This window comes from Myotis lucifugus, unplaced genomic scaffold (genome assembly GCF_000147115.1).
Source record: "Myotis lucifugus unplaced genomic scaffold, Myoluc2.0 scaffold_322, whole genome shotgun sequence".
Classification (NCBI taxonomy): domain Eukaryota; kingdom Metazoa; phylum Chordata; class Mammalia; order Chiroptera; family Vespertilionidae; genus Myotis; species Myotis lucifugus.
Genome location: NW_005871370.1, coordinates 61,028 through 74,168, shown reverse-complemented (window position 1 = coordinate 74,168; position 13,141 = coordinate 61,028). Strand labels below are relative to the sequence as shown.

Sequence of the window (13,141 nt, the reverse complement as noted above, 5' to 3'; positions counted from 1 at the left end):
CTGTGGCCTTGCCTTGAAGGCAGAAGCCCAGGGCCCATCCTGGGCCGGTGGAATGCAGCCACCAAGTGGGACCTCCAAGGGGCCTGACCTGGCCTCAGAGGCCCAGAGTTCCATCGGGCCTGGGGGTGCCCCTGGTGGGCCTGATTTGGGGAACCACCCACACTCCCCTCCCACCCCACAGTCCATTCCCACTCCTGAGCCAGGACTTGTTCCCTCCTGACGTGTGGGTCTGATCACAGCCCTCTCTCGCATAGTCATTATCAACTGAGACTCCCCAGCGCTTCAGAGGGGACACAGGCCCCTTCACCAGGCCACCAGCTGCAGGTTCAGCCTTATCAACCCCACCCTCCCACCTCCCAGCTCAGGAAACCACCCCTCCACCCCGTACTCCAGCCACCCCAAACTACTCATGGCCCCACAATTACACATGTTTCCTCTTCTACCCTGGCACAACTTAGTTGACTCTGCTAATTCCTGCCACTCCTTCAAAACTAGTTCAGGTGCTTCCTCTTCTGGGAAGTCTTCCCTGATTCCCCGCCCCCCCCCCCAACCTCAATGAGTTAATTGCCCTGTCCTTGTTTTAGCACTTGGCACACTAGGATTAGTTAGTTCTACAGGGAAGACACACAGGGACATGGATATGAGCTCCTTGTCAGGGCTTGGGGTGGGGAAGCCACTGTAGCCAGGAGCTAAGAGCCACCAGTTACTGGTTCCCACTCAGTTCCAGGTACCGTGTGAGGCTCTTCAGATGGTATTTCTACCTGTGCAGGTGTCTATGATTATCATCCCCTTGCTGCCTCTGCTAATATCTACAATTATTGACCCCATTTTACGTAGGAGGAAACAGGCTCTGAGAAGTTAAATAACTTGTCATGGAGCACTTCAGGTGTCAGAGGTGAGATCTGAAACACGTCTATTGCCAGAATCAAAGCTTGTTCTTCTGCCACACTGCTTCCGTGTGGTTTGCTCTTGTCCCCGGCCCAGGGCCCAGCACGCAGCCAGCCCACCGTGACTATTTGTGGAGTGGCTGCCCAGACGAATGTGTGTGTCTGCCCCCTCCCCCACTAGACCAGGAGCCCCTGGAGCGCTGGAGCCAGAATGTCACCTCCAGAACCCAGAACAGGGGCTGTTTAAGGACTGGGTAAGGATGGGTGGAGTTGGGAGTTGGGTAGGTGGGTAAAACTCCCCCTGGGCCCCTGAACAGTGGGTCCCCAACCACAGCCGAATGGAGGGCATGGATCTACAGTAACTATTGGCCACTTCCTGGGAAGAAGGCCACATCACAATCGGCATCATGAAGACGGCCTATGTGCACAACAAATAAAAACACTCTCGCCCTAGCTGGTTTGGCTCAATGGGTAGAGCATTGGTCCCAGGTTCGATTCCAGTCAAGGGCACATACCCAGGTTGCAGGCTTGGCCCCCAGTTGGGGGCGTGTAGGAGACAGCCAATCAATGACTCTCTCTCATCATTGATGTTTCTCTCTCTATCCCTCTCCCTTCCTCTCTGAAATCAATAAAAATATGTGAAAGAAAGAAAGAGAGAGAGAGAGAAAGAGAAAGAAGGAAGGAAGGAAGGAAGGAAGGAAGGAAGGAAGGAAGGAAGGAAGGAAGGAAGGAAAGAAAGAAAGAAAGAAAGAAAGAAAGAAAGAAAGAAAGAAAGAAAGAAAGAAGAAAGAAAGAAAGAAAGAAAGAAAGAAAGAAAGAAAGAAAGAAAGAAAGAAAGAAAGAAAGAAAGAAAGACTCTTGCTTCCTCCCAAGGCATATTCTAGCCACCTGACCAGACAGTCTCCCTCCCATGTCTTCTTGGCCCAAAGTTTGCCTCTGCCTCCAGGCAGCTTCCCTGGCCTCTACTGCACGGAGCTCCTGGGAAGGAGGAGGAACGTTTCTCCACATCCAGATGGCATCCAGGGTCCCAGGGGGCTCCCAGGCAGTCTAGACCCCAAGACACAGGAAGCTTTGGATGCCCCTGCCCATGCGCACCCCCCAGCACCCTGGCTTAGGTCCAAGGCCTGAGCTCTAGGCAGAAGGCCCGAGGGAACCTTCCCAGGAAGCAGGGCCTCCTGCAGGCCCCGCCTGAGCCTTTCTGGGTTGTTGTCCCGCTAACGGGCCTGGAAGGAGCGATGGCCACAAGAGGATGAGATCCCACCGGCCACTGGCACGGGAAGCGTGTGTCACAGCAGCCCGGCCGGTCGTCTCAGATTTTCCTCTGGGCTCCAGCCTGGCCTGGGCCCACACCCCCTCCCTTCTTCACCACAGCCTTATTTTTAGCCTCTTTCCTGGAGGCTGAGGTTTGGTGGGTCACAGGATGGGCCTCACGCCCAGGAGAAGCCTCCTACAACTCAGGCCAAGCCCACTCCACCAGCCCCACCAGCCAGGGCGTGCACGGTGGATCCCCACCCCACCCGTCCCATGGCCACAGGTCCCCATCCAGGCGTCTCCAGGCAGTTACCCCAAATCCACAGCCAGATCGCCCTCGGCCCACAGGGTCCTCTTCCTTGAGCCAAGGAAACAGTCAGGAACAGCAGGAGCATCGGAATCTTCTCCTTCATTGACCCCAGCTACACTCTCCGAGCCCCAAGGGTCTTGTCTCTTGTGTAAGGTCCCCTCTAGGCCACCTGTTCCTCCTGCCTCTCGGGGATCTTGCCCTGGGCCTGCCCCTGGCTTGAACTTGGACTTTCAGCTTCCTCACCTCTGTCTCCTGCACATCAACCTAAGAAAGCGCTCACATCTCTCTCATCCTGGTGGCGAAAGCAATCCTGACCTGTCCCCTCTGCCAACTGCTTCTTCTCTCTCCCCCTTTACAGCTAATGTCCTCGCCCCTCCTCAACTCGACCGCCTCACCTCCATCACTCCTCCTGGTGACTCAGTCCCACAGACCCTCTCACCCCTCAGTGTTCCAGCCACCTGGGCTCCACCCCTTGGTCCCCATTCCGAGTGGCACTCTCCAGGCCAGACACCTGGGAGTCAGCCATGATACCCCCTTGCCTCCCACAGGCCCATGAATGGGCCCAACAATTCTCTCCTTCACCCCGTGGCCTCCTCTCCGGGCTCCCTGCTTCCCCTCTTGGCCCAGCTAGCATCGCTCCCACTGCCTGACCTCACAAGCACGTATCGATCTACTAAGTCCTGGGCTGGGTTCAGAGACTACAGACAGTGTCTGGACTCAGGGAGCTAATGCCATGATCCAGTGGTTGTCACCTCTGGGTAGAGCTCAGTTACCCATGTGTTCTTCAAAGTCCACTGGCCCAGGCCCCTGGTTCAGTATAACGACTACCAACAGCAACAATAATCTGGGTTTTAACATGTTTAGTGCTTACTATGTGCCAGACACTGTTCTCAGAGGGCTACCAGTATTAGCTCATTGGTGTGGCTGCCCAATGATGTTGAGTGGCTCCCAATTGCCACCCAAATGAAGGCCAGATTTCTTCTAGCCTCTGAGGCCTCCGTGATCCACGTCTGTACAATCACCCTGTCTAGAGGTGAGGAGCAGGGGCCTATTAACACTCAGCCCGGGTGTTTGGAAACCACGGGCCTGGCTGATCTGAGGCCACGATGACTCGCACATAACAGCCTGTATGTAGGCCTCCAGGGCTTGACTACAGCCATGCCCTCCTCCTGGAGTGTCCATGTCCACTTGTTAAGATCCACCTGATCCAGAGCCCAGATCCAAGATCACTCCTGCCAGGACACCCCCCACCACCACCACCACCCAACCCCTCCTCTGCAGCTCCTGTTGAAGAGGTACCTGTAACCCTGAGGGCACCCCCAGAGCTGGTTGGAATCTGGCCTGACTCACCCAGTTGGCTGGTCACAGATACTCACGGTGACCCCCATCACTGCTGGTCCCTCTGTAGCCACCAGAGGAGCCAGGTCCAGACCCAAACTGCTGACATCACAGAGTCCGCTGAAAGGCCACGGTGTACAAGGAAGCCCACAATGACCTCAGGAGCCCCAGTTCAGACCAGCCTCAGATGCAAGGTAGGGACACTGTGATCCTCAGGTCTCTTCTTGCCTAGTCAGCCAGGGCAGGCCACTCAAGCTCACTCCCCAAGCACAGTCATCACCACCCCACAGTCACTCTGCCTCTCTCAGAGCAACAGGCAACTTAGCTGAATTCCCAAGAGCATGGGCTCTAGAGCCAGACCATCTGGGTTCAAATCCTGGCTTCTCAACCTTCCCTGCTGTGTGACCCAAGCAAGTTACTTAACCTCTCTGTGCCGGTCTCATTTTCCGTAATATGGCTTAGTTTTAAGATCTGCTTTCTATGGTTGTTGTGAGGTTTGAATGGGTTGGTCCATGTAAAGTGCTTAGAATGGTGCCTGGCACACAGTAGGTAGTCAATAAATGTCATCACAGGTCATTAGCTCATGGGGCAGGAGTCCTAGTCCTGACAGAGAACAATGGGAACTCCCACCTCAGTGATCTTTTCTCCAAAATGAGGGCAGATGGCTAGAGAGACAGGGCCTAGGGATTGGAAGGGATGGGTCAGGCCTGCCATTGATTGGTCCCCCTAGGAGGGACCCTGGTCCCCCTGTGGAGGCCTCAGAGCTGGCTTTCTCTGCTTTAACACTGGGCCACAGCTCCCACCCCAGTAATTATAGGGCCTGAGGGCCTGGCTCTGCTGACCTGGCTCTGGATGGATGGCTAAGACTGGGAAACCACAGCCTGGCCCGACTGACAACACCCCCCTTTAGCCTAACGGGACTGGCCAAGGCAGTCCCCGATCGGGGGCCAGGCTCTCCAGCACACACACTTCTTCCACCCAGAGCTCCCACTAGGGACAAGCTTAGTGACTGCCAGGAGCTTCTGGCCCCTACTGGGAGCCTCAGGATGAGAGGAACCCAGGATCGCCCTACATCCCTGCCAGGTTCATCCTAAACCTCACATTTGTTCTTCATATGCTGGCCCTCCTACCCACATGTCCTACGAACCTGGGTCATTAATGTCAGGATTGCTTAGTGGTTATCTCTGCAGGGATCCTGAGTATGAGGCCCCAGCCCCAGTGCCCCTCAGAGAGGCCCTACCCCCTCCCTAGAGGATCGAGACTGCAACTTGTCCCCCTAAAGAGCACTCCAGCTGGAGACCATAGCACCCCTCCCTACCAAGAGCCCTGCCTGCCAGCCCTAGAGAGGACCCACCCCCAGAGCTCAGAGAGCCCCCCTTCTTCCCACCAAGTCTCCATGCCCAGGGTGGGCGGGGACAGGCAGCCCGGCCTCTGTCCTGTGGTTCTAGTCTATCATTTGGGGCCAGCTTTCCTGGAACCAGGCTGGGCCTTAGCAATTTGGGGGCTTTGCACAGCCACTCCTTTCCCAGCTCAGCCTCCCTGGCCCTGTCCTACCTCAGAGGCTCCCCAGACCACTGGACAGAGGACAAGGTGGCCACACCCTTGTCATGATCCTCAGAGGGCGTGGCCTGTGTGACCACAGGCATAAGATAAGGGGAGTGTAGGGAGAGAGATAAGAGACCGAAGAACAGCGCAGCTCCAGCCACCGACTCCCAGCTTTCCTGGTGTGCTGCTTCAGTGGCCAAGGGGACCAGCGACTTCTGCTCCCACTTCTCGGGTGGAAAGTTGAGATTCAGAGGTGAATGGGACAAAGGCCAAAAAAACAGGTGGGAAGTAAGGCTGAGCTGGCCTCCAAGGTCCAGAACTGGCCTGTGTTCTCCCACCTCACCCCAACAAAACCCAGAAAAGGGGGCGCAACCAGCCCCCCCTGAACATCCACAACCACAGCCCTCACGTGGGCGTGACCAAGTAGCACCACCCCTCCCCAGGCACAGCCCTTTATGGTTTTCAAAGCCTAATCATGCACCTTGCCTCCTGGGACCCCATTGGGAAATCCATGCTTGACGTAAAGGGACCACAAAGACCTCCATGAGCTACCAGGTTTGGGGGGAGACCCCAGCAAGGTCTCCGTGATGGTAGGGGACTGAGGGGGGGCAGGAAGCCAGGCCCCAGTCCTCCCTCCGAGCTCCAGGGAGAGCATTGTTCCTGCTTATTTCTGCTACGTCTCCCATAGGGCTCCTTTCACCAACTCCCCAGTTAGTTACCCGGAGAGGGCCAGGCCCAGAGCAGACAGCCTCACTGTGTACCTGGGCCAGCCCTTCACCTTTAGTGCCCTCTCTGCAGGAGAGACCGAGCATAGCCACCCCGTGCCCTCCTGAATGTACAGAAGCCATTCTTCCCAGTATGGGGGCCAGGGGGCCCCACTGTCGGGGCTAAGAGCTGGGCAGGCAGGGACCATGCTGACCACTTCCCCAATTTCCTTCGGGGGGGGGGTCCCCACAGATCATGGTGTGATCTGGTGAGGACAAAAGGGTTGGGCCAGCCACCTAGAGAGAAACCCTGGCCTCAGCAGCAGGGGCCTGTTCCTTATCTAGGTCGTCCAAACCTTTCAAGGCCCTTTCAGCTCAGAAGCATGGGCTTTGGGGTCAGACAGGCCAGGGTCAACCCAACTCTGCCATTCAAGTCAGTCAACAAGGGCCAAGCTTGTGCCAGGCCCTTGGGTATCAAACCCACAACCAGAGATGACCAGGCTCAGCCCCTCAAGGCTGAAGGGAGACAGCCACCCTACACAGGGGTAGGTGTTGGGATGGATATGGGAAAGAGTGCAGTTGAAAACCACAAGTTAGGTGCCTGGCTCAGCCCAGAAAGCTGGGGAGGACTTCTCAAAAGGAGGGCAGCGGCACCACTGAGACCCAACCAGGGAAACTGAGGTTGGCTGCTGCAGTAACTGGGGAACAGATCTGGTTACCCTGAGGGAGGGAGGTGCAGGCAGAGCCAGGGGCCAGCAGATCAGTGTTCCTGTGACCAAGTGGCCCATGCTACCCTTGGGAGCAAGATGCTGACCACAAAAAGAGAGGAGCAGCCCGACCCAGATGGCTCAGTGGTTGAGCATCGACCTATGAACCAGAAGATCATGGCTCAATTCCAGGTCAGGACACATGCCTGGGTTGTTGGCTCGATCCCCAGTGTGGGGCCTGTAGGAGGCAGACAATTACTGATTCTCTCTCATCATCAATATTTCTATCTCTCTCTCCTTCTCCCTTCCTCTCTGAGAAATCAATAAAAATATATATTTTTAAAAAAACAAGAGAGGCACAAAATCACCTGTTATGGATTTAGGGCTCAGAGGGGGTCAGGATCTGCATCATGTCACACAGCCAGTCTGGCAAAGCCAGGAGCTCAGCCCAGAGGACATTCAGAGCCCAACAGGGAGCCCAGTCCCAGGAGCTTGAAAATCAAACCAGGCTCTAGCCAGTTCGACTCAGTGGATAGAGCATCGTCCTGCAGACTGAAGGGTCCCAGGTTCGATTCCGGTCAAGGGCACATGCCCAGTGCAGGGGGCAGCCAATCAATGATTCTCTATCAGTTATGTTTCTATCTCTCTCTCCCTCTCCCTTCCTCTCTCAAATCAATAAAAATGTATTTTAACAACAACACAAAGAATATCAAACCCGTGTCCCCTTTGCTCCCCTCCTCTCACTCCCTTTCTACTCTCAGGATTTCAGGACCCCCGCACCTGGGCAGAAACAAAAGCCACTTCCTGTCTGGAGAAGCGACAAGGAGCTCTCTCCTTTCTTTTTTTTTTTTTTTTAATATATTTCATTGATTTTTTACAGAGAGGAAGGGAGAGAGAGATAGAGAGTTAGAAACATCGATGAGAGAGAAACATCGACCAGCTGCCTCCTGCACATCTCCCACTGGGGATGTGCCCGCAACCCAGGTACATGCCCTTGACCGGAATCGAACCCGGGACCTTTCAGTCCGCAGGCCGACGCTCTATCCACTGAGCCAAACCGGTTTCGGCAGGAACTGAAGACCTCTCTCCTTTCTGAGCAGCTCTGACCCAGACAGCCTAACTCTCAGATCAGGCTGTAATCTGCAGCCTGCAGCCTCTTGCCCCATTCATAAAATGGGACTCTAAGGCACAGGCTGGGGCATTCAATGGCCCTGGGTCCCAGACTAAGGTAGTGAGGTTCAGGACACTTCCTCTGAACCATGGCCAGGTAGCTCGTTGGTCAGAGCATCGTTCCTATACACTAAGGTTGCCAGTTCGATCCCCAGTCAGGGCACATACATGAATCAACCAACGAATGCATAAATAAGTGGAACAACAAATCAATGTTTCTATCTCTCCCTCTTCTCTCTCTCTCTCTCTAAGTCAATTAATAAACTTAAAAAAAATTTTTTAAAGACACTTCCTCCAACACGTCTACAGCACAGCCCAGGTGCTGACGGAACCAACCGCAAAATGCCTGAGGAGGAAGAAGGATCAAGGAAATGGGCAGCAGGCAGTTAGTCATTAGGGTGCCCGCATTCCAGGCCGGCCTGCGGTTCACCTGCCTGCTGACCTGCCAGACAGGTGCTCTGGAATGCAGCCCTGGGACACCTGCCCTGCAGATTTCAGGGAGTGCTGGTGTGTCAGAGGCTACAGCAGGCCCACCCAAGGGGACAAAACTACCTGGGGGGACGGGATGGAGGCAGTACTGACCATCCTTATCCACAAAGACAGCCACAGAGGTGAGGCTTAACGGGCCCTTCCCACCAGGTAACCCTGTAGGAGAGAGACCCTGGGCCTCCATTTCCCCATCTGTCAGCTCTGGACAGACAACCAAGCAGACAAAAAGGAGCCAAGACACCTAGCCTGGCAGCCCCCTCGGCACCGCTCAGGTGTTTGAGGAAGCCCCCAGGCCCCGTGCCAGGCCTGTGTTCTTGGCTGGGTCCCTATGCTCCACTATTCTTCCGGGTTTGTGTTAGTGAGCGGTTGCCACGGATACCGGTCTCAGCTTCTTTGGCAGAAAAGGACTCCCCCAGGGCAGGGCTCTGCTTCTCCTCACCAGCCCCCACCCCACCCAGTTTCAAGTGGATCCATGGGCTGGATCAAAGGGAAGGAACTTAGGAAGGGACAGGTACCCCAGAGAAGTTGGGGAAGGATACCAGCTCTCAAGTAGTTGGTCTTCCAACCGTGAATAGGGCCGGCGCCGGCCCCCTCTTTCGGGGCCTGGTTCCAGAAGCAGAAGGCTGCCGCCCACACCCTCCGCTCTGCTCCCACTTTACAGATGAAAGAATGGGAGTCCAGGGGCAGAGGCAACTCTGGCACCAGGAAGCAGAGCTGGGAAGAGGGGATCCAGGACCCTCACCTGAGCAGCTCCCTTCTTCTCCTCACCTGGCAGCCACAAGTGGACTCAGAATGGAGAGTGGGTGGCTGCCAGACTGGGAGGGCCAGGGGAGCAGAAGCCACATGCCCTCGGGGGGCTTAAACAGCCCCTGATAAACTGAGTGAAAGTCATCGCCCAGAGTCTGGCCAGCAGAGAACAGGGACCTCCACCAAGAGAACACTGCACTGGGGGCTCTGGTTCTGCTCTCTCTGCCCTGCGACCTCGGATGAGCGCCTGCATTCCCCAGGCATCAGTGTCCCATCGGCACAAGGAGGCGGAGGGCAGGTTTGGTTTCTGGGTTCCCTCGATTTCATGATTTCATCCAACTGAAACAGCTCGGGAAGGAAGCAAGAGCCGGAGCCTGGCCCTCCTCACCTGCTGCCCTCAGGGGTTCTCAAGGCAAGGAGAGGCCATAATTAGCTGGATCACTGGGTGGCGCTGGGAATGCTAGGGCAGGGGCAGGCCTACCGCTGTTCCCAGGACCGAGAGCAACCCTAGTGGAGAAGAGAGAGGTTCGAAAAGGTGTCCTGAAAGAGACTGTTCAAAACAGAGAACGGCGGGAGGGCATCGGGGCCAGGGCACAGCTTGCTCAGAGGCAAGGGAGAGAAGGCAGCTGACATCTGTGCCGCTCTCCTAGGAGTCTGGCCTTGTCCCAGGTGCTTAAAAGACATTCCATTTCCTCCACACGACCCAGAGGTGGAGAAGAGGAAATGATCACCTGGAAGCCTCGGGGGACATGCCCAAGGTCACACAGCTGGCCACTGAAGAGCCTGGACTTACATCTGGCATCAGGGACTCTAGAGCTGCACTGCCCACTGCAGCGGCCCCAGCCACGGTGTCTGGTGAGCACCTGAGACGCAAGTCGCCTGAACTGACACGTGCTAAAAGGTCAAACACGCAGGGTTCCAAAACTTAGTATGAAAAAGAAGGCAAAATATCTCACCCATAGCTCTTATACTGACTACATGTCGAAGTAGGTTGGGTATATTGAGTTGAATAAAATATATTAATCCATTTCACTTATTTATTTTTTTAAATGCGACTGCTAGAAAATTTTTAAATGGTATATGGGGCCTACATTATATTCCTTTTGGACAGAGCTGATCTATACCATGAAGACAGAAATTCACAGGACAGATTTAAAAGAGAGTGGGAACTGTCTTTTTTGAGGCGGGAGCCAGGACCAGACTGTAAAGTTCTGGGGGGTGGGGACATCAAAAGTGACCGATCAATGGAGTGTCAGCATCCCCTGGCTCTCTCTCAGATGGGCCAGCCAGCAACAGGTGGGCTCAGACCTGGAGTGACCATTCCCCTGACCCACCCAAGCCATAGTAGTTGCCATAGAGACAGTAAATCTTCCTAAAAACTGAACTTGGGGCCTGGAGAGTGTGGGGGGAAATCTACCATAAAGACAGGGAGAGGGAGCCAGACTCATCCGGAGAGGAAATCTGTGTATGTTGTGTGTTGGAGGCGGGGTGGTGCATGAGCTCCGGCCCTGTTTGCACAGGGCTTTCCGGGCCTTCCTCCCTCCTGTCCACGCCCCGCTTAGCCACTGCTCCCCATCCCCCAAACCCCCACTGCTCCCCATCCCCCACACCCCGCCCCCACCCCCTGTACCAATTCACCAGAAATGTCCTGGCTTCTGATATTCTGATGCTGGGACCCGAGTCGGGGGTGGGGGCAGATAAACATCAGACCTCCCTGATCCCACCCTCTCCTCTCAGGCCCCCCCCCCCCTCCGCAGAGTTGGCTTCCTTAAGATCAGAGGGGGTGGTCTGGGGCCGGAAAAAACAAGTTGAAAGTGCTGCAGTGCCAGCAGCAGCCCATCCACTGCTCAGCTGAGAGAGGGTGGAACCCCTCTCCTAGGCAAGCTTTACTGGTAGTTCTAACGCCATCCTGGCCGTGCACTCTCGGGCCATCTTGGACAAGGCTCATACGGGGGCCTGGGTTTCCCCATCTGTATGCAGAAGTCTGTTTTGCACTGACTACAGGGTCCCCATGTTCTCTGACTTCTCCCCACCTTAGGGTGGCTCTTAAACTCCCAGGTCCCAGGCAGGCACCTGCATGGCAGAGCTGGTGCACTTGGGCCATACTGGGTATTCCTGCTCACAAGAGCAAAGTAAGAAACTGGTGCCACTGGCGTCCACTTCCACCCTGCAGCATGCAGCGGAGGGATGGAGAGAGCAAAGGTTTTGAAAGCTGGAGTGAGAGGGGGGAGGCCGCTGCTCTCCCATCAGAGTTCCTCCCTTCCACTTCACACAAAACCCCCATCAACAGAGGAGACCGAGGCCCAGAGAAGGGGACCCAGGTAGCATCTGGTTTATACAGGGCTCTCCTCTAGATCACCTCCAAGTCCTCCTTAAAGTCTGTCCCAAATTCCTCCTGCCTTTTGTTTGTTTGTAGTTCCGGATTTTACTAAGCTGTAGTTCGGCAGGCTCTGGACCAGCATGTCAGATATACCGCCCCAGCTCTCCAGCACGGAGCCCCCACCCATGCCAGGTCCCTTCCTCTCTGGGCTGCACCATTCCCACCTAAGGGCAGCCTCCGGGGATGTAAGTCCCTACTCCCAGACTCCTGAGAATTGGGGGAGGGGAGGGAGCAGACTGGAACTCCATCCGCAAAGGCCCAGGGATCAACCACCTCACAAACAGACCTAAACACAGGCGGAGACTGGCCCAAGGTCACACACGAGGTCCCGGGGGAGGTAAGTCTGGGACTAGAACCCGGTTATTCTATGGAACGCCACCCCATCTCCAAGGCTAATTCGCCGAGATGCCCATAGAGGACGAGGCAACCCTTCTCTAGCCCCAGTGGCCAGCGCCCTACCCCAGGCCCCAGGCGCCATAGAGCAGGGGGAGGCGTCTTCAGGCCTCTAGCCAGGGCCAGCTGCAAACCGCATCCTGGGTCCCCAGGCGCCACAGACCCGCTCCGCCCCTCCCTCTGCTCCCCGCAGCCTGGAGCCTTTGTCAGCCACGCGCTCACACACACACCCGCGCTGCCTGCGCGCACACACTTGGTCCCCCCGTAGCGCACACCAGCAAGGGGCGCGCGCACTCGCCGCACGGACGCAGGGGAGTGGAGGCGGCGGAGGAAGGAACTGACCGGCTACCGACCTACAGAAGCCTGGACAGGGGGAAGGGGAGGAGAGGCCAGAAAATCTGAGGTGGGGGCGGAACGGGGCGCGGAGGCGAAAGGCAGAGAGACGCAAAGGAGACTCTTGGAAAAGAGGACAACGAATGGGACGTCAAGGGCTGGCGATGACGCGCGGGCTATTCCAGGGGTGGGACTCCCCCAACCCCTAGCCCCGGGTGGGGGGCCGTTTCTGGATTGGATCAGGGGGCCTGAGCGGAGGGCCCTTAGGGACCCCACGTAAGGCTTGGATAAAGGGGATCTGGGACCACAGGCTCCCCGGGGTACCTCCAGGCGGGGAGTTCTGGTTCTCGGGCTGGATGGGGCACTAGCTCACCTACTACGGTGTACCTGTCCAGGTAGTTGAGCACGTTGCCCAAGCTGAGGATGGCGGCGGCTGCCCCTCGCCTGCGGCCCAGGCTGGCGGGTTTGGGCTGCTGCGCGCCAGGGCCCTTGGCAGCGGCTGCGCAGCTGGGGGTGCTGGGGGAGCTGGGAGGTCCTAACGGGGCCCTCCTTACGCTGGCCGACAGCGTCTGCACCTCATCGTCGGCGGCCGCAACTCCAGCAGCGCCCGCTGCCCGCGCCCCGCAACAACCGCCGCCGCTAGCTCCTAGCTGCGCCCCCCGGCGCCGGCGCCGCCGCTCCGCGTCCGCCTCCTCCTCCTCCGCGCCGCCCGCCGCCGCCGAGGCGCATTCCAGGCACATCATGCCGGCCGGGATCGCGGCGGCGGGGGGCGCGGGGGGCGCGCGGCCCAGCTTGGACCCGCTCAGTGCGTGTGTGCGCCGCGGAGCCGCCGCAGCACCATCCCGGCCCGGCCCCGTCGGCTCCTGCGCTCCGGCCCTGGTTGCGGC

The 13,141-nt window shown here is 57.0% G+C and overlaps 1 protein-coding gene across 1 annotated transcript in view; it reads right to left on the bottom strand.

Annotated features, from left to right (window-relative positions):
- Window positions 1–13,141, bottom strand: part of SPNS2 (sphingolipid transporter 2) — a 37,101-nt gene extending 23,960 nt beyond the window's left edge. The window contains 1 exon segment of the mRNA XM_023764226.1: window positions 12,628–13,141. Coding sequence (XP_023619994.1) covers window positions 12,628–12,997 — 370 coding nt within the window. The 5' untranslated portion in view covers window positions 12,998–13,141.